Here is a 23912-nt window from a genome sequence, read left to right as displayed (position 1 = left end):
ATGCTGAGGGTGTAAATGTGAGGAGTGGGGCAGAGGGATGGGTGGTGTTTGGGAGAAAGAGAAATACAAATATCCTGACTCCATTCTTTTTTTTTTTTTTTTTTTTTTTTTTTTAAAAGGTATTTGAAACCTCCACGCAGGAAAGCGTGGTGTCAGATGTGGGCTGTGGCGAGGGGACAGGAGGGTCAGTTGTGTTTTTTGTGAATGGAGGGAGATGGAGAACAGAAAACGTTTGTGAATCTTACCAATTGCATCTTGGCATGTGGTTCAAGAAGCCATGAAATCCCTGGAAGGATCTGACAACTGAATTTGAATGAGGCAGCAAAGGTGTGGAATAAATAACTTGCCTTCCAAATGATGTTTCCTAGAGGCTAAGCTTCAGGCAAAAACCTACTACTGATAAAACCCATCTGTGCTGTTTTATGAGTAACTGCATATTTTACTGATCCTGTCTTTAATGTACGTTACCACTAAGATACATATTTCAAAAGATCAAAAAACTTTCCCCTTGTTTTGTGAAGCAGCCTGTAGCAACCTGAAGGTATTATCTGATAGAGACATCTAGTTGCAGATTCCTTACCTTAGAATTTTCCCCCCAGGCGTCAGACTGGATCTGGAGATTATTCTTCAAGCAATACCCTTGCACGTCGGTAGGTGGCTAGGTCGATTCTGTAGGCGTTGTGGTCGCCGTGATGACGTCAGGAGTAGTACATAGACTCCACCCTCACGCAGTGACGTCAGTTCTTTTCTTTCTGTGCCACGCACTGATCCGGAGAGAGCTACACTAGGCTATTTTTGGCTGAATTCGACAGTTTTGTCGAACTTTTTTGGTGCAACACTTGGTGCGTCAAGGTTGTCCCCGAAGGCCGGGTTCAAGCCGTGCGAGGACTGTCATCGGATGATGTCGGTGATGGATCCTCATCGGGTTTGCCTGTGGTGCCTTGAGCCCGACCCGAAGTCATGCTCAGTGTCGGGCAATACATCCGAAGGCTTTGAGGAAGCCGTCCCTAAAGCTGATGGCGGCCCAGCACTCGACTCCACGTAGGTCCCAGTCTCGCTCGAGAGGAAGGTCTCGATCGGTCACGGAGCCATCACCACTTGTCTTCTTCGAAGTCCTCGGGTCAAGGTAAGAAGAAGTAGTCGCTTTCTGACCACCCCTTTGCTTGGCCGAGGCGATGCGGGACGAGTGTCCACGCACTAAGCCTTCATCCTCGGAGCCTACGTCTGGTTCGACTCTGCGCTTCCCTGAGTTTCCTGGAGCCGGAGCGACCCCCGCCCAATCTTTGGGTGTGCCAACATGATACGGCGCCTTCGGGCCCAAGGGGCTTGGCTGAGAGGCCTTTGGGTTCTGCTTCGGCCCCGGCCACGAGGTCACCTCTGGATCCGTGTGCGGATCCGCACCAATGCCGGTCGCACAATCTAGACTTGCGCCAAGTCTATTATCCGCTCTCCCGACGTCTGTAGTGCCCCATATCGATGTCGACCCAATTCTTATACCCGACGACTCTAGAGTTGAAGCGGCGTCGGCGGATGCCGCCATAGACTTCGGTGGGCCCTATTCGCCCGAGGTCGGATTCTGACCCATTTTCCAATGGGTACAAATACGGGGAGGAATTGGAGGGGTCCCTGGACCCTTATGTATACCAGGAAGACCCTACTATGGACTAGGCACAGGACTTGGGCGAAGCCAGTGGTTTGGATACTTCTCCTGACGCTGGCATGCTGTCTCCTCCTACCGTGGCTACGGCGGAGGGAGCTACCTATAGTATGGTGGTTAGTAGGGCGGCTGAGGTCCTTGGCCTTGAGCTACCTACTGTTGAAGTCAGGTTTAATCTCCTGACAGAGGTGCTTCAGCCTGGGGCTTCTACGTCAGAACCCCTTCTTTCATTTAATGAGGCCCTCACTGATGTCCTTTTGAGTACATGGTCCAAACCCAACACGGGCTCCTGTGAACAGGACTATCGCTTGCCGCCATTGGCCTGCGCCGAACGACCCAAAGTTCCTGTCCCAACATCCTACTCCTGAGAGTCTTGTTATCTAAGCGTCGTCGTCTTCTGGCACGTTCCCTTCCGCACCTCCGGATAGGGAGTCCAAAAGGCTGGAACAATTTGGTAAGAAGTTTTCTTCCTCCAGCCTCGCATTGCGGTCCGTGAACACCGCCTGTCTTTTGGGCTGTTAATCTCACTCACTGTGGGATACAGTTGCGCAAGTCCTGCCGCAGATACCGGAGGAGGCCCATGCTATTGTCTCGCAGGCAGTGAAAGATGGGAGAGACTAGGCAAAGTTCACGATCCGTTGTGGGCTGGATACAACCGACTCTCTGGGCAGATCGGTTGCAACGACAGTGGCCTTACGGCGCCATGCCTGGTTACGTACTTCTGGCTTCTCTGGGGATGTCCAACAGGTGCCATCAAAGGACATGTCCATGAGTGACTGTCTCTTCGGAGACAAAGCGGACTCGGCCTTGGAGAGGTTCAAGGATTCCCGAGCTACAGCTTGGTCCCTCAGCCTTTCCTCCGTCCCACAGTTAGCTTTTCATCCCTTTTGTGGCCACGGAAGGGGCACCCTGTCGCATCCTCAACCCAGCCACCGGGCCATGCACGCTGGACAGCCTATACTTGGCCGTGGGCGTGGAATCCCACGTGGCCATGGGACAGGGAACCAGAGATTTGTCCAGTCCCCCTCAGCCCCTGCTGCAGCCTCCAAACTTTCCTAGTACTTCACATCACTCCCGCCCAGTTGGTGGCAGTATCCGCCATCACCTACCCCACTGGGAACATATAACCACGGATGGGTGGGTTTTGCAAATAATTCGGAAGGGCTACTCCCTCCCTTTCGAATCTGCGCCACCATACATGCCACCATCTTTCCATCACCTTCCGGAGGATCATTTGGTGCTTCTCCGCCAGGAAGTCGCGACTCTCTTGGCCAAGAGAGCTATAGAAAAGTTCCCTGTGCCAGAAGTAGGTTGTGGTTGTTATTCCCGCTACTTTCTGATACCAAAGAAGGACAAGGGCTTGCGTCCTATCCTAGATCTTCGGCACTGAACTACTTCCTCAAGAAGAAGTTCAAAATGCTCACCCTGACTCAGGTTCTGTCTGCCTTGGACCCAGGAGACTGGATGGTAGTGTTGGACTTGCAGGATGCTTATTTCCACATCCCCATCCTGCCTCCCCACAGACGTTACCTACGATTCGTGGTAGGTCATGAGTACTTTCAGTTTACCGTGCTCCCTTTCGGCCTTACCAGTGCCCCTCGGGTGTTCACGAAAGTGATGGCTGTGGTTGCAGCTCATCTGCGCAGGTTAGGGGTCTCAGTCTTCCCCGCCTTTGCCCCTGACAGTGGTCTCCCACCTTCAGACTACGGCGGACCTCCTGCACCAGCTGGGGTTCACTATCAAAGTGCCAAAGTCACACCTGACTCCCTTTCACACGCTCCTTTTCATCGGAGCTGTTCTGGACACAGTGCTGTTTCGGGCTTATCCTCCCAAAAAGCGAGTCCAAGACATTCAGGCTATGATTCCGACCTTTCAGCCTTGGTCTTGGGTTTTGGTGAGACAGACTCGGAGGCTGCTGAGCCCTTTTGGCCTCCTGCATCCTGCTAATAACACATGCCAGGTGGCATATGTGGGCTCTGCAGTGGGACTTGAAGTTCCAGTGGGCGTAGCATCAGGGGAATCTCTCCAAAATGCTCCAGATCTCAGGGGACTGCGAAAGACCTGCAGTGGTGGCTTTCGAATCCCAATTTGATCAATGGCAGATACCTCTCCCTTCCCCACCCAGATCTCTCTATAGTGACAGATGCGTCGCTTCTGTGTTGGGGCGGCCACATGGTAGAGGCGGAGATCAGAGGCCTCTGGTCTCCGGCAGAGTCGGAACTCCACATAAACATGCTGGAGCTCTGAGTGATCAGACTTGCGTTGAAAGCATTCCTTCCCTCTCTCAAAGGGAAAGTGGTGCAAGTGTTCACGGACAACACCACCGCCATGTGGTACTCCAACAAACAAGGCGGGTAGGGTCCTGGACCCTTTGTCAGGAAGCACTACGCCTCTGGACATGGCTGGAACATCAAGGCATTACCCTGATGGTTCAACATCTGGTGGGCTCTCAATGCCAGAGCAGACTAACTCAGCTGCCGACGCACTGTCGATCACGAATGGCGTCTCCATCCGGAGGTGGCGCAAGGTCTCTTTCTCAAGTGGGGAGAGCCTTGGTTTGCGCATTCTCTGCGGAGGCGAACAGATCTATGTCAGCTATTTTGCGCGTTGGAGTTTCCAAGGCGGCACTCGCTCGGAGACTCTTTTGTCTCGAGTGGAACTCCGTCCTTCTTTACGCCTTCCCACCTATCCCTTTTCTGCCCACAGTTCTCAAGAAAATCAAGTACGACCGGGCCCAAGTTATCTTGGTGACTACGGACTAGGCTTGAAGAGTGTGGTATCCAGAGCTATTGAGCATGTCCATCGATCCTCCACTCAGACTGCCTCTTCGGGCGGATCTTCTGTCGCAGCAGCAGGGGTCTGTACTCCACTTGAACCTGTCCAACCTCCGCCTTCATGCGTGGAGATTGATCGGCAACAGTTGACGGTATTTGCCCTTCCACCCAAAGTCTGCAATGTTATCTTGGCAGCCAGGCATCCATCAACTAAAACTGTATACGCCTGTTGTTGGAATAAATTTGTGGTATGGTGCACCAACAAATCTGTTGACCCCTTTCTGCCCCTCTTCCAGAGGTTCTTTTGTTCATTCTTTCTTTAGCCCAGCAGGGCTCTGCATTGGGCACCCTTAAAGGGTATCTGTCTGCAATTTCTCCCTTTCTTAGGCTTCCTGATCAGCCCTCACTCTTTAAATCTCCTCAAGTAGGTTCTTGAAGGGACTCACCCACTTAATTCCTCCCACTCCCTTCATCATGCCTCAGTGGGATCTTAATCTTGTACGTACTTAATGTGTAACCCGTTTGAACCAATGCATAATTGTCCATTGTGGCTCCTCACATTCAAAACGGTCTTTCTCATCGCTATCACCTCTGCTCGCAGGGTGAGTGAGCGTCCGGCCCTTTCTTCAAAGCCTCCATACTTGTCTGTGCACCCTGACAAAGTGGTGTTACGCACTAGAGTTTCCATCCTTACTAAGGTGGTTACACCATTTCATGTAGGCCAGTACATCACTTTTCCTACCTTCTACGCACCCCCACATCTTTCTCATGAGGAGAGACTCCACTGTCTGGACCCAAAGAGCGTTGGCGTTCTATCTCAATCATACTAAAGATTTCCGGGTGGACGATCAACTCTTCGTTTGCCATGTGGGTGCGAAGAAAGGGAAGGCGGTGCAGAAGCGTACCATTTCTCGATGGGTGCTTCTTTGCATCAAAATGTGCTACGCTTTGGCAAAAAAGCAACCTGACGTCTTGCGGGCTCATTCTACTAGAGCCACTGCTGCATACACTGCGTTAGCACGCGGAGCTCCTGTCCTGGATATCTGTCAGGCAGCTACGTGGGCATCCCTGCACACGTTTGCTAAGCATTACTGCCTGGATAGTCAGGTCCATCGGGACGGTTACTTTGGTTGTTCGGTCCTGCAGGACTTTCTAGTATGATCTTAGTTCGCAGCCCACCACCGAGGATGGCATTGCTTGGGTATCTAGTCGAAGGTAAGGAATCTGCAACTAGAAGTCTCTATCAGATGTACAAGTTACTTACCTTCGGTAACGAAATATCTGGTAGAGACATTCTAGTTGCAGATTCCTTACCGCCCACCCATCCTCCCCGCTGACAAACTGATGTCTAGGGACAGGGATTCCCCCCTTTCAGGTCCTTAGCTCTGGCGCTGCAATCTCAGTGTTCTTAGCGACTCTGGTGTGGAAAGTCGTTAAAATAAACCGACGTTAAACTGCACGAGGGCGGTGTCTATGTACTACTCCCGACGTCATCACGGCGACCATGATGCCTGCGGAGTCGACCGATGCCACCTAGAAAAATCTCCTGATCCAGTCTGACGCCTGGGGGAAAATTATAAGGTAAGGAATCTGCAACTAGAAAATGTCTATACCAGATATTTTGTTACCAACTGTAAGTAACGTGTACATATGGTATGACTAGGTGGTCTCACCATGGAATACCAACACAATACCCAGTAGTCAACCTCAGATTCACTCTCTGCAAACCCTAGCTCAGTTCTGGTAGTGTGGCAAAAAGCAGTCAGGCTACTTAGAGGAACACGTGCAAAGCTTTTCACATTACCAACATAGACGATAAGTAAATGACAAGACTCAACAGAAATCGAACACCATTTTAGAAAAGTAAATTAGATTTTAACCTCAATTTAGACACCACAACAAACTTTGTAGCTTTTGTACAACCAAAGTTGAGAATGTTTGTCTTTAGAAAATACAGTACTTTGTTATTTTCCCCATTGACTTCAACAGAAGCCCTTTAAATCTACAGTGTGCACTTGAGCACTTCTAGGGTGAGTTCCAACTAATCCATGGGAACTTAAGGTTCTGCAGAGACCAAGACCAAGATTCAACAGTCGTCAGACTTTTGTTACCTTGCCCAGGCAGTCCAGTTGCAGAGGTGACTTGGCGCCTTGAAACCCTATGGGTGATTAGCAGAGCTTTACAAATCCATGATTGATTGACTTGGCTGTCCTTGGTGCAGAACGGTCCTGCAGTGGCAGGTGTGCTTTACACTCTGTTGCAAAACTGCACTTGGGGGGTGGACTCGCACTCTACCCTTTGGATGTAGAGGTCTTTTGAGGGAGACCAGGATTTAAAGCTTGAACCTTCACCACCTTGTCTGGTGGCTATGGGTGCAGAGTTAGCTCCTAGATGTCAATCATGAGCTGGTTATCCCAAAGATGCTTTGATACTCCAGTTAAAGTCACTTCCTTATCCCTCAAACCCCCTCCTATGGGTTTGCAGACTGGTCGCTGACTACGTCGGTCCCTATGATAGGGGGGGTGCTCTAGAGTCGGTGAACATCATGTGGATGTCTGTTTCCAGACAGGCGACACACTAACCTTGGTAGCTGCAAGGGTGTTCCACTGGCTTTCTGGAGGTTGTTTGGTGAGGAGTAGCTTGAAATTTGACACAGGCCTCACTCCCACTCCTTAGATGCTGGACACTGAGTTTCTGTGGTCTGAGGCAATCAATCAGGGATTTATAAAGCGTGGCTACTCACCTGTGAGGGTCTCAAGGTGCTGGGGGATGTAGGGGGGGGGGTGGGGTGCGGAGGATCAGTGGAAGAGTCAGGTCTTGAGGTCCTCCCTGAACTGAGACAGGGTGGGAGATTGCCTGAGGTGGATGGGGAGGGTGTTCCAGGTCGTAGCGGCGATGTGGCTCTTCCTCCAACTGTGGTTTTCCGGACGGGGGGACGGCAGCGAGGGCCTGGTTGGAGGAGCGGAGTTGTCTGGCAGGAGTGTAGAAGGAGAGCCTGTGGTTAAGGTAGGCTGGTCTGGCGTTGTGTAGGGCCTTGTAGGTGTGGGTCAGGAGCTTGAAGGTGATTCTCTTGTTGATAGGCAGCCAGTGTAGGTCTCTTAGAAGGGCAGAGATGTGACTGTGTCATGGGGCGTTCTTGATGAGACGGGCGGAGGCGTTCTGGATGCATTGTAGTCTTTTGTGGGTCTTGGCGGTGGTTCCGGCTGCTGACAAGGGCCTGGGTGTCTGTCCTTCTGGCTTCAGTAGGGATCTGCGTGTAGATTTTTCGAAGCATGCGCAGCAACCTGATGAGACAACGATGAGTCTAAGATGACGCTGAGGTTGCGGGCATGGTCTGTGGGGGTTGGGGGATTTCCGAGGGCGGTGGGCCACCAGGACTCGTTCCAGGCAGTGTGTGTGGAGCCGAGGATGAGGACTTTTGTTTTGTCTGAGTTCAGTTTGAGGCAACTATCTTTCATCCAGGCGGCAACTGTTTTCATTTCTTCATGGAAATTGTTTTTGGCAGTGGTCGGGTTGTTGGTGAGGGAGACTATCAGTTGGGTGTCGTTGGTGTAGGAGACTGAGTGTGTGGCTTCTGATGATGGCAGCTAGTGGGGTCATGTAGAGGTTGAAGAGGGTGGGACTCAGTGAGGATCCTTGTGGGATGCCACAGCTGATTTTGGTGGCTTCCGAGAGAAAGGGGGTGGGAGTCGAACCTTTTGTGTTCTGCCGGTGAGGAATGAGGAGAGCCATTGCAGTGCTGAGTCTCAGATGCTGGCATCGTGGAGGCGGGTGCATATTGTGTTGTGTAAGACTGTGTCAAAGGTGGCAGAAAGATTCAGGAGGATGAGGGCGACTGTCTCTCCTCAGTCAAGGTGGGTGCGGATGTCGTCTGTGGCAGCAAGGAGGGCGGTCTCGGTGCTATGGTTGCTTCTAAATCCTGACTGAGTGGGGTCCAGGATGTTGTGGGCTTCCAGGAAGGTGGTGAGTTGTTTGTTGACTGCCTTCTCAATGACTTTGGCTGGAAAGGGGAGCAGAGAGATGGGACTGTAGTTCTTGAGGTCTGTCGGGTCGGCAGTAGGTTTCTTAAGTAGAGTTTGATCTTGGCGTGTTTCCAACAGTCTGGAAGGAGCAGTTGATGGTATGCCAGAGTTTGGGTGCGATGATGTTGCTGGCTTTGTTGAAGACGTGGTGAGGGCAGGGGTTGGTGGGTTCTCCTGAGTGGATGGTTGCCATGATGTTGTGGGTCTTTGTGTCGGTGACGTTGTTCCAGCAGAGGAGGGTGTGGGTGTGGGTGTGGGCGTGGGCGTGGTGAAGCTTCAGTCGATGGGCTGGGTGTGAGAGTCGTGGGGGCGCCCTGGGTGGTGAAGCTGTCATAAATGTCTACAATCTTGTGATGAACTTAATTGGCAAGGTTTTTGCAGAGTTCTTGCAGAGGGAGGATGTCGTTGGAGTTGGTGAACTTTGACGGTGAAAAGTTCCTTGCTGTTGTGGACGTTTTTATTGATGCGTTGTTGCAGGGTGAGTCTTTTGGTGGTCCTAATGAGCTGGTGGTGATGTTTGACGGTATTTTTGTAGGTTTTGTGATTTGCAGAGGTCTTGTTGGTGCATCATTTCCTCTCTAGACGTCTGCAGACCTGCTTTGATTCTTTGAGTGCGGGGGTGAACCAGTTTGCTTTCTTGGCTGTGCTTCTGTAGTGGGGTGTTTTGAGGGGGGCAAGGGTGTTGGCGCAGTTGGTGATCCGTTTGTGGAGGTTGTCTGCGGCAGTGTTGTCGGCTTGGGGGGGGTGTTGCTTAGATGCTGGCGGTGGACTGGGCTTCAGTGACCTTGTTCCAATTTCTGCTGGGAAGTTGGAGAGCGTGGTATCACTGATGGGTTTGTTGAAGGTGAAGTGAATGCAGCGGTGGTCGGTCCATTGGTGTTCAGTGGTGTGGCTGACAGAGGCGTGGCTGCTGGCGGAAAAAATGGGATCCAGTGTGTGACCGGCTGGGTGAGTGGGTGTAGTGATGATTTGCTTGAGTCAGAGGTTGGTGAGGGTTTCGATCAGGGTGGTGGAGTTGTTGTCACTTGGGTTTTCCAGGTGGAAGGTGAGGTCACTCCAGTGGGATGTAGTCTAGGTCAGCGATGGTGTTGCAGAATGGGGGTGGGGATGGCCTGTAGATGAGGTTGCCCCGCAGAGTGGTGTTTGGATTGGTTCTAATCTGGAAGTGGAGGAGTTCCATGTTGGTTGTGGAGTCTTCAGTGCTGGTGGATAGGCGTAGGGACTCTGTGGACGATGGCGATGCCTCTCCCGGGGCGGTTTGCGGATGATCTTGTAGGCAATCTGGGATAGTGAGGGTGATATCTGGAGCCAAGGAGGGGTTAAGCCATGTTTCTGTGAGGAAGGCAACATCCGGGGATGTGGTGTCGATGAGATTCCAGAGTTCGATGGCGTGCCTGTGGATGGAGCGTGTGTTGATCAGGATACATTTGAGGCTGTTCTGCTTTGTGGGCCCTCAGAGGTGAGCTTGAGTGACAGAGGCTGTTGAATTTGCAGTGGCAGCGGGTGAAGGGTCCCTTGGTGTTGCTTGGAGATGCCTGCTTGCAGTTGTTGTCGTGTCCTGGGTTGAGTGCAATGAGTGCTGCTGGCGTGTAGCAGTGGTGGGTGAGGGGTTCAGGGGTCCTGCCGCAGGTCGCGGACGGGCTTGCCTTTGGTGCGCCTTCAACCCATTGGGTCACGGTTCTTCAATTTCAGCCCTTCTTTATTTCTGCAATTACAGGGGACTGGTGCCACCAGTCCGAGGAGTCTTCCTTGGGGTCCATGGGGGGGGGTAGGGGGGGGGGGGGTGAGGAGGTCCCACAAGTTTTCACCTTCAGCACACTTAAGGGCACTTGGTTCCAGTACTGGTCCCCTTAGGTCACTCTGTGTCCTTCTTCGCACTGGGGTCCAAGTCCTGTTGTTGGCACAGATGCCTCTTAGATCTTACCTGGAAAACAAGAAAGAGGCAACGTTCTGGTGCCAGGGGAGCCCCTTAAATCCTGGTTTAGGGGGTGTTTAAGGTTGTGAGGGACAGTGGCCAATGGGCTCTGTCTCTGTGGCTAGTCTGCCCCTACAGTGACTACTTTCTGTGGAGAGTACGTCATTTTCTACCCAGAACCCACTATGTTTAGGGTCTGCCAAGATGGCACAACCCTTCCTTGGCAGAGCAGACCTCCTAGCCCGCCTCAAAGGTGTGGCTAGCTTGAGGGAGGTGCGCGCCTCCTCATAGCCAATTTCCTGCCCATCTGGCTGGGTAAGGTGGGAAGATCGTTATCCTCCGTGGAGGGGTCAGCTTTCAGCACACCAAAGGCATGAGAAGCCTTTGAGTCTCACCGTCCCTGATGCTAATCTCAGTAGCTAGCCTGCGAGGGAGATGTGACCTCTTTCCTGCCCAGGCCCTTTGACTTACGTCCTGCCAAGGTGCTAGCACCACCAGCAGGAGGACATATCTTGTCTGTGGCAGCAGTGGCTCAGGAGAGTCTGCCAAAACAGTACAGGTCTCGGGTACTTGGTGGGCACCCTCTAAGGGTACCTCCTGGGCATCTGCTTTGAAATCCTAAACTTGGGCATCATGTTCAGGGTCAACAAGCTTTATATTTGAGACCAAACACAACAGGATTCGGCTGTGCCATTGCACAGCTGGACATCTGAGCAGTGGTCAGATGCCAGCCCATGTTATCCAATTAACTGCTGGTTACTCGGGCTGGCATTGCTGTTTAGATGCCAGCATGGGGGCATGTGTGCTCCTGCACATATGCCCTCATTCATGGAACAGTGCACCCTTCCCTCTGGGCTAGAGGTGGGCCTGTCTTAGGGGTGACTGACCTGTCAATGAGCAGTAACAGGGACTCTGCCTGCACCTGGTGTGGGCAGTCTCACATGGTAGCTCTGCAGTCTTTTACTTGGGGTACTTAAGGTGGCACAATCAGTGCTGCAGCCCTGGTACCCCCTTTACCACCATTGCCCCGGGTACCATTTACTGGGGACTTACAGGGGTGTAAGGTGCTTGCCAATTGGCCTATGCAATTCTACATAAGAGCATGGATACTGGGGTCTGGTTAGCAGGCTTCAGTAGACTAAGGTAAAAAACCACAGCATCTGACAGCAAAAGGTGTGTGTGTGTGTGTTCGGGGTGACCATCCAAAATGGGGCACTTTACAACACAGCCAAATAGGTGCTAATGTTCTTTCCATGTTTATAGATGTATACTCCACATTTGATTGTACTATGGACATAGGACGGTTAATCAAGATAAACAGCCTCCCCAGAACATGCCCTAGTCTTTGCAATAATGTTTTTGTAGGCCACAGGGCTAGTTTGGCTTCTGTTAGATCTTCGGGTCTTCTTGCTGATGACACTTAAATGCACAACAGGAATGGTGTACTTAAGTCAGGTCAGCTGGTGTATCCTTATTGCAAAACTCCATCCATACCATGGCAGTTTCATGTAAATTAGTCAGCGCCTAGGGAAACATTTGGTATTTCCTCACAAGCAGTATCCAGTACCAGTGCCTTCTGAGGTGTCTTGTTAGAAGACAAAGGCTCATAGGACTCTCAGTACCTACAGGAACACTTTCCAAAGCTGGTAGGGCAAACTCCGGCTCCAGTGGATGAGCTGCTATCACTAGATGTGCTTCAGTTGCACTAGAAACGCATTGGAGGTGCTAGAATTTGATGCAATAGTGGCACCAGTACAGGTGGAGCCTATGGAGGAAGACAATTGTACACTGAGATGGGATGTACCACTTCAAGTATTGGCCTTCAAGCTTTGGCCTTCAAGCTTGTTGCTGTATTCATCAGCATATTTGGCTCTGATGGTCTGTCATATCAATGCCTTTGCTCATTCTGGCAACTCTGCAGGTGGGTTTCAAGGACACTAAGATCAATGGGCGTTTCAACACAAGTTCTATTAGCTTGCATTTTCAAGCAGAGAGGTTCCTTGGAGGAAAGTACCATATGTTTAGACTACCTTGGGGCCAACTTCTGTGGTGTAGAAAGTGTAGGCATCTTGAGTAAAGATGCAGAGTTAAGCCAGGGAGGATAACTCTTACATCTGGTGGAGGCACTGGGTTCTACCTGGACAGAGCGTTTGGGCACAGACCGATCCGATTTTTTTGACAGAAGCAAAGACACACCAGCCTCACCTATACTTGTTGTCTTACAGTCTTCAAACTTAACAGTAACATTCACCCCAATAATCTGGAAACGTAGAACTGAGTATAGGATCATTAACATGTAGGCATTTTGTTGGACTTGGCCCTTTCTGCAGGGTCATCCTCAAACTTTTGGACTTCACCCTCCTGTTTTCTTAACCCATTTTTGTTGGTTTTAAGGACTCTGCACAGTTTACCACTGAAACAGTGGTAAAGTGCTCATGCTCTCCTAAAATGTGCTGAAATTGACTTATACCAAAGTGGTATTTTTTTAATTTACTTGTAAGTCCCTAGTAAAGTGGTACCACCTATGCACAGGGCCTGTGAATTAAATGTTACTGGTGGGCCTGGAGCACTGATTCTGCCACTCACGTATGTAGCACTTAAACATGTCTCAGACCTGCCATTGCAGCCTGTATGTTAGTTTTTAAACTACCGTGTCGACTTGGCAAAATAAACCTTTTGCCAGGCCCAAACCTTCCTTTTTAGTACATGTAAGTCACCCCTAGGGTAGGTTGGCCCTGGACAGCCCAGAGAGCAGGGTGCAGTGTATATAAAATGGCTGTGTTTAACCTTTCAGTTTTACATGTCCTGGTAGTTAAAAACACTTAAACTTGTCTTTCACTACTGTAAGGACTACTACCCCCCCCCCCATAAGATTACATTAGAGTTACTTTATTACATCTAATGCATGATAGTTTCCAAATTGGAGTAGGTGACCTGTTCATGTTTCAGATGTCTTTGGAATTGTAATGAAAAATCCTCTCTCATGGTGGTTTGATTTTTGAATTACAATTCTAAAAAAAAAAAAAAAAAAAAAAAGAAAGTCACTTCTAGAAATTTGGGGCCATATTTATACTTTTTAAACGCAAAAGCAGCGCAAACTTACAAAATACAATTGTGTTTTGTAAGTTTGTGCCGATTTTGCATAAAAAGAGGACGCAAATGTGGCGCTAAAAAAAAAAAAGTATAAATATGGGCCTTGGTATTTTCCTGCCTTAGCCATTTAGTGCCTGCAGTGTGTCTCTGGGTCACATGCCTGGCTTTAGTTGGCAGTTGGGTTTTGTGTATTCCTCCTAGACAGCCATACAAAATAGAGAGCTTAAGTGTGCCTGGATGGGTCACTACTGTCAGGATGGGAGGACCGAGCTTGGCACAGCCCTACTTAAACTTGAACAGGCTGTGTCCTGCCTCCACACAAATGGCTGTATACCCTTAAAGGCACAATTGGGTATAAACATTGGACCTCAGCCACCAACTCTTCACTACACTTTTGGGCCTGTGGATACTCTGCATGAAAGGAGGACTGACACTCTGCTGCTCTGAAGGGTCCCAGAGTGACTGAATTCTAGTTGGCTGGCCTTCTGACTTGAGCTTCAGGGCCTCGACAATGATGCAGGACTCTGCAGCACAGTCTTTCAGCTCCTTGGAACAGACACATCGCCATGACTGTGTGATGCATCCTCAATGCCAGCCTCTGCATTGGAAGTCCCTGTTAATAGGTCCTTGACGATGACACAGGACCTTGCATTGCTTCAGCTGCACCACACATCTCTGATGGAGACAAATCCAGAATTGAAGGTACCTTGTCCAGTGGTCTAACTGGGTCCCTGTAGCCTGCCCACGCTTTGTTGCAGTAGGCCTGAACTTGACTTTGTCCAGGTCCAGCAACCAGACATCCACATTGGCACCGTGTGCTTTTTGGTGCTATTGCCACTGAAATCATTAAACTTGCATATCTATGGTTCTACTAATTGGATTTTTATAATTTTGGTCTTAATTGATTAAAAGTTACTCTAGTTTTCTAATCTAATCAGGGATCCTTTTTTGTGGTGTCTTTCACTTTTGAATTGTTGTACAAACACTTAACACATTAGGGCATATTGACAAAGAACTGGTGTGGCGCTGCACCAAAATTGGCAGCACCATGCTGCATCAGTCATGAAACGCAGGGATGTGCTGGATTTACAAAATATGGCACTTCCCTCTGTTTTCCCCTGTGCCAATGCTTAATTAGCTGCCTAGCACCAACGCAGCCACCTTTGCGCCATGGTGCAAGGATGGCTGTGTTGCAGGAGATTGTTTTTGTGCAGGAAGAGACACCTTCTGCACAAAAACATTCAATGGTGATTTGCTCTTTCTAGAAATAGCAAACGAGGAGAATGTAAAGCATTGCTCCTCGGTGGCCCCGTGCTACCGTCACCCATGGGGTTGCGTTAGATTTTGGCGGTGCCACAGATTTACAATTTTTTGTAAATCTAGGGCAGTGTCAAAATGCAATGGGTGTTACATCCATTGCATGCCCCTTCCATACAAAGTGCTCCGTGTTAAGGGTCCATATTAACAAGGTGGTGTTAAGCTTAACACTGCCTTGTAAATACGGTGCAGTTCATACTGCCACTGGAGCATCACCAAAAGTAATGCTACAGTGGCGCTAGCGGCTTGTAAATATGCCCCATTTTCTCCAAGTTAAGCCTGACTGTTCTACCAAGCTGCCAGAGGGTTGAGCACAGGCTAATTGAGGGTTTGCTTGTGCCTCACTGCAACAAGGATTGTGGTTGCTGCTCTCACTGCAGTCAACCAACAACCCAATTTCTCACATTGGTGATCAGGGGTGAGGATCATGACTTGTTTGCGTAGTGCCATACAGCGGTTTTCTGTTATCCCATACATGAGATCAATTCATGTTTTCTCCAAGATTGTCCTTTTTGTATTTCCAGATTTTCTCCCTGACTGTAGTGCCTGAAACCACTCCTGCAAGAATGGAGTCTGACCTGGCCAACATGGATGCCTACTCTTTGGCCCAGCTCAAGGAATTCTGCAAAGAGGGTGGACTTCCAGCAAAGAGCACCCCTAGGAAGGTGGAGCACCAAAAGGTGCTAAGGGCCTGGGCTGAAGCCCACCAGTTTCATCATCATCATCATCATCATGATGATGACTACGACACAGAAGGACATGGAGAGGACCTTCATGTGATAAAGCCTGCAGTTGAGGGCGATGACTTGAGCCCTAAAGTGGGCCTCCCTGCCGGGGCAGAGAGCAGCATATCTTCCCACAGCTTTTCCTCAGAGGCGCTGGCAGAGAGTGAGTTCAAGCTGCAGATGGCCCAGTTGAAAACAGAAGAGAAGAAACTGGCCAAGGAGGAAAACAAATATTGCTGACTCATGAACAGAGTCTGAATGAGCTGGACCTGAAGGCCAAACAGGGAGGGCCCCACAGTGATGGTGGCGGCATTTCCACAGTACCTTCTGGAGACGAGTGTCCATATTCCTAAACGTCTGGTGACTGACTTCTCTGTGGGAGAAAACATCGACAGGTGGTTTGAAGCTTATGAGTTGGCTTTGCAGGTGCATAGGATGCCTGAGGAGGATTTGGGGCTAGCCTCTGGAATCACATCCCTAGTGATGGGAGGGGCTACCTACTGACCCTAGATAGGGGGAACAGGATGAGGTATCCCTCCCTTGTCACCAACAATGGCCTCACCCCTGAGAAGTACAGGCAGAAGTTTGACAGCCATAAGCTAGATCGGCAGTCCTGAGTGGACTCTTTTGCAAGGCACTGGATGGTTGGGTGAAAGGCAGTGAAGAATTATCAGTGGCTGTACAATTTGATTGCGAGAGAGCATATGTTCAGTCTTTGTTCAGCAAATCTGCACCAACACCTTATTGATAGCAAGCTCCCTGGTCCCCCTGACCCCCCATGAGTTTGCTAAGGAGGAAGACCACTGTCTCAGCACAAGGGTCCATAAGAAAGTACCTGGGAGTGACCCCAATAAGGGTAGTTCAGGGCCCCCCCAGCAGAGTGAGAGGGTGGTTAAAAGTGACCCAGACCAATCCCAGAGTAATGGGAGAGAAAAGGGTTCCCCTGCCCCTTCTGAGAAACCGGGAGGAAGTTCTAGTGGGGGTTGCCCAAGGAAGCCCCATTCCCAATACAGCTGCTTTGAGTGTTCCTAGCTAGGACTCAGAAGGACATGAGGCCCAATATGGCCTTAAGACTAAGAGGTTCCCATGGACAGGAGATCGATCATGCCCTAATCTCCTTTAGTTGGGAGGTGATTCAGAGGGTAGACTGGTGATCCCAGGGGGTAGGAGTCATTACTTCCACCAGGTCAAGGTGAATGGACTTCCTATCATAGCTCTGAGGGATACTGGGTCCAGCCAGACAATGGTGGTGGAACCCTGAGCAGTACAACAGCCAGGTGTGCAGGATAACTCTGGCTCAGGGGCAGGTCTTTGTTCACCCCATGGCCCTGGTATCCTTGGAATGGGGTGGGGATGTGACCCTGATAAGCGTCAGAGTTAGTCCCCCAGATGCCTATAGGCTGCATTCTGGGGAATAAGTTGCTCCTGGTGTCAGAAGAACTGGGAGGGGTGGTGGCCCAGGATGCCGTGACAATCAGCTTTCTGGGGTATCACTTTGAAGTGGAAGGTACAGGACCCCAGATGGAGGGACAGGGTGAGTAAGGCCTCTCCCCTCCTCAGCCTCAGCCTCAGGGTACAGACCCTGGGCTGAAAAGCAGGTCTTAGGCTGCCACCCCTGGACTGGTGGGAGGGAGAGTGGAAGTAGGGTGCCTAAAACCTGGGACTGTTGCCCTCCCCACTCTGAGAAACCACAGAGGTCAGAGAACCCTAGCTGACGGTTGTCAGTGGCCTCTCTTTGGTTCTGTCTTTATGAGCAGAGCTTTTCTTGGGTTGGGGACAGAGGTCTGATCCAAGGGATGGAAGGGGCCACGTTAGTTTGTTGCCCATGGTGGTACTATCTGCCTAATGCAGTGCATCTGTGAGCAAGTTACGGGTAGGTGCTTCACAGACAAGATCCAAAAGTAAGGAGATGGGTTCCCCATAGGTTAGTCCACTGGCTCAGGAGAGTATAGACAGAGGGATCCAAAGGACTTCAGAGAGGCGTACAAATGACAAGTGCCCCTGCATAACAGGGCCCTCGTCCACGGTCTATGGCCTAAGCAGGGAAGCCAATCAAGGTATTGATTAGTCTACCCTGGCTTTTAGCTGGTGGGGGGTTGTGTGGACTTGGTCCTTTCTGCAGTCATTCACCCTCCTGTTTTCTTAACCCATTTTTGTTGGCATTTAGGACTATGCACACTTTACCGCTGCTAACATGCTTGTGCTCTCATCCTTAAAACATTGCTGGCTTGTACCCAATTGGATGTGTAATTTACCTATAAGTCCCTAGTAAAGTGGCACCACCTGTCTCGGGTCTGCCATTGCAGTGTGTGCAGTAGTTAAACTGCCATGTTGACAATATAAACATTTTGCAAGGCCCACACTTTCATTTTTAATACATTTATATCACCCCTAGGATAGGCACTAGACAGCCCAGAAGGCAGGGTGCAGTGTATTTAAAAAGTTGGATATGTACTTGTTAGTTTTTTACGTGTCCTAATAGTGAAATACTCTTATATTAGTCTTTCACTACTGTAAGGCCTACATCCCAAATAGGCTAACACTGGAGCTACCTTATTACATCTAATAAGGGATTGTTTCCTAACGGGAGGAGGGGACCTGTTCATGTTTGCCGTCTTTAGAATTCTACAAAAAAAAAAAAAAATCCTCTCATGTTCAAGTCTGATTTCAAATTACAATTCTAAAAATGCCACTTTTAGAAAGTTGGCATTTTCCTGCCTTAGCCATGTAGGGCCAGATTTACAAGAAAATGGCGCATCAGCTGTGATGTGCCACTTTTCTTGCGTCTTGTCTGACAGTACCATGTGTGTGCCGTATTTACAATACAGAACGCCATGGCGCATGTTAAGACAATAGCATCATAATATATGACACTATTGTGGTACTTTGGAGGATTAGCACCATAAATTGTAGAGATAATCCTGCAAAGTAAAGGGAAGCCCATTGAAAGAAATGGGCACATCATTTTAACTCCTGCTCTCACCAGGTGTTAAAAATGGCGCAGTGAAATGTTGTAAATTTCAAAGGGACATTTTTATGAACCTCCCTGCGCTGGAACAAACCCTCCACCCCCATACATTATGCGGCGCAAGTTATTACAGAGTGGCACAATGCAAGCATTGCACAACTTTGTAAATATGGCGATGGAAAATGGCCTCCTTTTCAAAGCGTAAAAAGAAAGAAAACTGACGTTAATGTGGCGCCAGGGCCTTGTAAATCTTGCCCGTAGTGCCTGTAGCCTGTCTCTGAGGCACATGACTGGGTGTAGTTGTCAGGTGGGCCTTGTGTTGTGTATTCCTCACAGACAGCCACACACAATAGAGAGCTTAGGTGTGCCTGGATGAGCCATCAATAGCAAGATGAGAGGGCAGAGCTGGGCAAAGCCTTACACTTGAACAGGTAGAGTCATGTCTCCACACAAAGGGCTGCATACCCTCTGTAGTTAGTCTGGAGCCATGGACATGAAAGGCAGGATTTGTGTGGTACTTCAAAGGGAAACCTCTAGAAGCGTCTCCCCATTCCAAAGGCACAACTGGGTATCAATGCAAGTTCTCCAATATCAATTCAGTACACTACTGGACACGTGGATACTCTGGCAGGAAGGACTGTTGTGCTGTTGAAAGGACAGACATTCAACTGGTCTGCTGCTCCGTTGGCCTCTGGGGTCAAGCTGGTCCAGTCATTCTCACCCAGGCAAGAGCCAAGGGCTAACTGGCTGGCCTCCTGACTTAAGCCTCCGTGACAGAAGGCTCCAACCTCAACCCCAGCACCTGGACCAGGTAGACATTGAGTGTGTACACAATGGTGATGAGGTACTTCACACATTGCCTCTCTTATGCCTGAATGCCAAGCTACGAGAGGGTTGAGCACAGCTTAATTTAATGTTGGTTTGTGCCTCACCCTTACAAGGATTGTGGTTGCTGCTTGACCAGGGCTCATACCTCAGCCAACTAACACAATTTCTCACGCATTTCATTTGCAGTTTATAACTACTAGAATTAACATTACTTATCAATTAAAAGAATGTCATATGTGACATTGGTAGTATTTGGCCTGGGGTTGGTTCTACAAGAAACTCCAAGTGTTGCTGGAGTAGATGGATGGTGTACATGTTTATGCAAAATAATGGTACAACTGGGATGGCAAAACGAAAAAGAAATGTGGATATGATTATCTGGCAGAACAATTATGCTTTGTGTTGAGATTTATAGCACCTAAGTGGCGCTGGTGTTAATAGGATTAATATTAGTGCTAAAGTCTTAGGGGAGTGTCTTGACAGAGATAGAACCCCTATAGATGTGCTTACAAAATATTAGCATTGTGATGGCAGCGAGAAGACACAGCAGGAAACTGTACATAATAAAAAGTGACTCGAAAGTTGGTGTAAGGTGGTTGCGAAAATGCCAAGAACAGGATAAGTTCCAATCCTGACATGGGAAATCCATTGCCATTATGCACCCACAGTAAACAAAGCCACGATTTAAGTTAATGAGTTATGTAAAAAGGCACCTTCACTCTGTTAATCACATAAAACACCAGTCCTCCGAACTGGTGTCTAGGTCATTCTTGATGTGCCTTATTTACAGACTCCTAAACACGTGCCTAAGACTCTATGCATACTTAAATTGTTCCACTCTGCAAGATCACTTTCTGAACACTTTATTAAATGCATCATTAATATAAACCCTTCAGCTTTTTTAACAGTGCAGCTTGATCTTGAGGGTTCATAGCTTCGTAATTTGACAACTCCATTGAGAAAGTTGCTGATCCAGACGTTAGCGTGCGCAGATCTGTGGAATAACCCTACAAACAAAAATAAAAACGTTTTAAGAAGTCAGCAAACAAATCTTATGGGAAGACAATGTCTAGACTATGGTCTCCATGTCAGTATAACTTACGGATATGGTACTTACAAAGTGATATTCTGGAGAGAAGTCTAGCAAACGTTTTCTTTAACGTTGGAACGAGTCCAATATTCTAAAACTCTTTAAGCATGCAATGAAATTTACAGGAAACCGCATATCGATTGGCTGCTTTGCTAAACTGTTACCCACAAAGCCCAATCCCTTCAATTTGCACGAAGCTCATCGACATGTACTACATCACAGGACTCTTGCATAGCTTCTTTGGCTGTAGTATGCCACAACACACAAGTCTATCATACTTACAAGAAAGCAGGTGGCAAACAGATTCTTTAAGTACAATTTCTGATAATAAACTTCTAACTGCAGATTGCTCACTTTGCATTTCCCTAGGTGTCAAACTGAATCCTGAAGATTTTCGTTGTGCGATGGTAGGTGCAGCCATGCCCCAAATATGACGTCAGGGTCACAATATACATGCCACCTCCGTGCACTGACTTCAGTTCCTTTCTTTCCATGGCTTCTGATGCAGGTCTGGAGCTCACTCCCTCGCTATGTTTAAAGTTCCGACAGTGATTTGTTTCCTTCAAATTCTCTAGTGTGCTAGCGACATGTCCCCACCTAAAATGACTGGGTTCAAAACCATATAAGGATTGCCATAAGCAGACGTTGGGGATAGACCCGTATGAGGTCTGTCTCTAGTGTCTTGGCTCCAAGCAGGACTCAGGCTGCTATGATCAAAGATTAACCTGAAAACAATCTGCAACCATGAAGCCCATTTCTACTTTGCAGAACACCAAAGGAAGTTCAAAACAAGACAGTCTCAGGCAAAGTCAAGGATGCAGATGAGCTCTAGAGGCCACTATTGTGACCAGTCTCCAACCAAATCCTGGTCGTGAGGTAAGTCCAAGAAATCTAAGTAACACAAATGGTCCAAACACTGCTCCACTTCATCCCACCACCCTGCTATGTACCTCTAGACCATGAACTCTGTCTCCAACCTCGGAGCAGATTCCGAACTAGGTTCCACTGCACCCGACTCCCCTGACCCCAGGGCGATGACAATGAATCAAGGAATTCCAAGAGGCCATGGACCAAATACTTGGTACTCAACTGGATCCCTCTGGAAAGACTACGGGCCGGAAGCATCAGAGGTGGCTGCCAGTCGGTCTAACGCCACTGGTCAGGCTCCGATATGGACTGTGCCACTAGACATCATCAAAGGTCAGTTTCGGACTTGACACCACATCGCACACCTCTTGTGGCACCACAACCTTGTCACCAACATTGGACTGGTTGATGATAGTCCTTTCAGATTCCGAAGTGAACTCTGAGCGGCTTCCACTGACATCTAACCGAATCCACCCTCATCCAATGTCTGATCCGGAGTTGCCTTCACACCACCCAAATGAATATGACAATCAATCACCTATGTACGATGAAAACCTATTTTATGATATGCAGATTTCCAGTGGCCTCTATACCTTGCCTAATACTGACCTTCGCTTGCCCCCATCTACTATGGCCACTGGGATAGCTGCCTTCTTTGCTACTGTGATCAGGACAGCAGCTCAAGTCTTTGTTCTGAATATGCCCTCGACTGAAGTCAAGACTAATGTTCTTACTGAGATGGTACTTACTTATGTTTACTGCCCCTCCTTTGGTATAGGCCTTCAACCAGGACTCTCCAGCCATCTCTGTCTTGGGCTTTTCTTTCAATTTGACTCCAGGTGTTGTTGACCCGAGGGTAAACAGGTGCTTTTGCAGGTGTGTGGCCCTCAGGGTGCTTATATGAAAAGCCATGTCTTCAACTTCTTGCAGAACACAAGAAGTGATAAGGAGGCTCTGATCTGTTGCAGGAGGTCATTCCATGACTTGGGTGCAGTGTATGAGAATTAGTGACCTCCCATTTTGCTATTTGTAGCCCATCTCCATGCAGTCAGCTTGCAGGTCTCAGTGCCAGGTGTCTCTTAGCCTTACTCCTTTCCTTTGTAGGGATCTCTGGCTTTCAGTAAAAGGCATCATAGATCTCAGCAAAAGAGATTCCTCTCTCTCCCCAAGGTCAGGATGTGTTATGGTAGACATTTCTGTAGTTAGGATATTTTTTTACATGGTGAGGTAGCTAGCCACCATGTGTAACCCTCTTCCTTTCGCAGCTTGGCTTGGGACCAGCCATGGTGGGGTTACTGAGATGCTACACCAACTGCAGACAATGCAACAGCCTCTTCTGTCATTCAACGAGGCATCAACCAACACACTGTTGGGCACTGGGTTAAAACCAACATCTTGCACCACCAGTTAATAGGTAGATTGCAAGACAACAAAGGCCTGTGTCATAGGACCCTGACTTCCTTCTGCAACACCCCACTCCCAAGAGCCTAGTGGTGCAAGACTCTACCAGCTGACTAAACACCAATGCGTTTCTGTCTGCTCGATAGTCTTAAAATATATGGAGACCTTTCCAAAGAGGATGTTGTCCTCAGTCAGCCTTGCACTGAGGACAGTCAATACTAGCAGTCTCCTCCCAGATACCTGCACATGCTGTGGGACAGAGTGGTGGACATCTTCCTCCAGAAGTACAAGTTCAAAATGTTCACCCTGGCCCAAGTTCTTTCTGACCTGGACCCACGAGACTGGATGGTGGTGTTGGAATTGCAGAATATCTATTTCTACATGCCAGTTCTGCAATCCCACAGGCATTTCAGGTAGACCAAGAGCACTTTCAGTTTTCTGCATGTGCAAAGGTGATGATTATGGTTGCAGCCTGTCTCCGGAGGATGAGGATACCATCCTTCCTGTACCTCGATGATTGTTTGCATCAAAGCTAGTACAACTCAAATAGTCATAAATGACCGCCAGACAATGGCCAATCTCTTGACATTGTTGGGCTTGTCCATCAACATACGGAAGTCACACCTGACTCCTTCACAGCTCTCCTGCATTAGATTAATCCTGGACACACTGTGCTTCTGAGCCTTACCTCCAGCCCAACAAGTCCAGGACATTCAGGCTATGATCCTGATGTTTCAACCTTTGACCTGGGTCTCATTTAGAGCAGTTCTAAGACTTCTTGGCCTCCTGCATTCTGCTTGTGGATAGCGACTGGTAGCATATGCAAGCTCTGAATTGGGATTTGAAATCTCCGTGGGCTCATGACCAAGGGAACCATTCTGACTCCATCCCTGTGTCGAAGGAGACTAAAAAAAGATCTGCAGTGCTAGCTGTTCAACCGCAGCTATACTGACCCAAAAGCCTCTCACTACACCCTACTTCACCCAGGTCATGACAGGTACATTGTTGCTGGGTTGGGGAGGTAATCTGTAAGAGGTGGAGATCAGAGGACTCTGGTGTCTGGCAGAAACACGCCTCCACATCAACTTGCTGGAGTTACAGGCAATTCGCTTAGCAGTGAAGGTGTTCCTTAACACCATAAGGGGAGAAGATGTACAGGTTCTCACAGAAAACACAACTGCCATACAGTACTGCAACAAACAGGGTGGTGTGCGATCGTGGGTTCTGTTTTGTGGCAGGAAACTATGAATCTTGA

The 23912-nt window shown here is 48.9% G+C and overlaps 1 protein-coding gene across 1 annotated transcript in view; it reads right to left on the bottom strand.

The window, feature by feature from the left end:
• Nucleotides 1–20146: 20146 nt before the first annotated feature.
• The window catches only part of GFM2 (GTP dependent ribosome recycling factor mitochondrial 2), a 261831-nt gene continuing 258065 nt past the window's right edge, over nucleotides 20147–23912 (bottom strand). Inside the window, exon 21 of the mRNA XM_069223861.1 lies at nucleotides 20147–20306. Coding sequence (XP_069079962.1) covers nucleotides 20178–20306 — 129 coding nt within the window. The 3' untranslated portion in view covers nucleotides 20147–20177. The remainder of the gene's footprint in view (nucleotides 20307–23912) is intronic.

The sequence above is a fragment of the Pleurodeles waltl genome, chromosome 1_1 (genome assembly GCF_031143425.1).
Source record: "Pleurodeles waltl isolate 20211129_DDA chromosome 1_1, aPleWal1.hap1.20221129, whole genome shotgun sequence".
Taxonomy (NCBI): domain Eukaryota; kingdom Metazoa; phylum Chordata; class Amphibia; order Caudata; family Salamandridae; genus Pleurodeles; species Pleurodeles waltl.
Note: the sequence above shows the minus strand (reverse complement) of the source record. Positions and strands in the feature narration are given on the sequence as shown.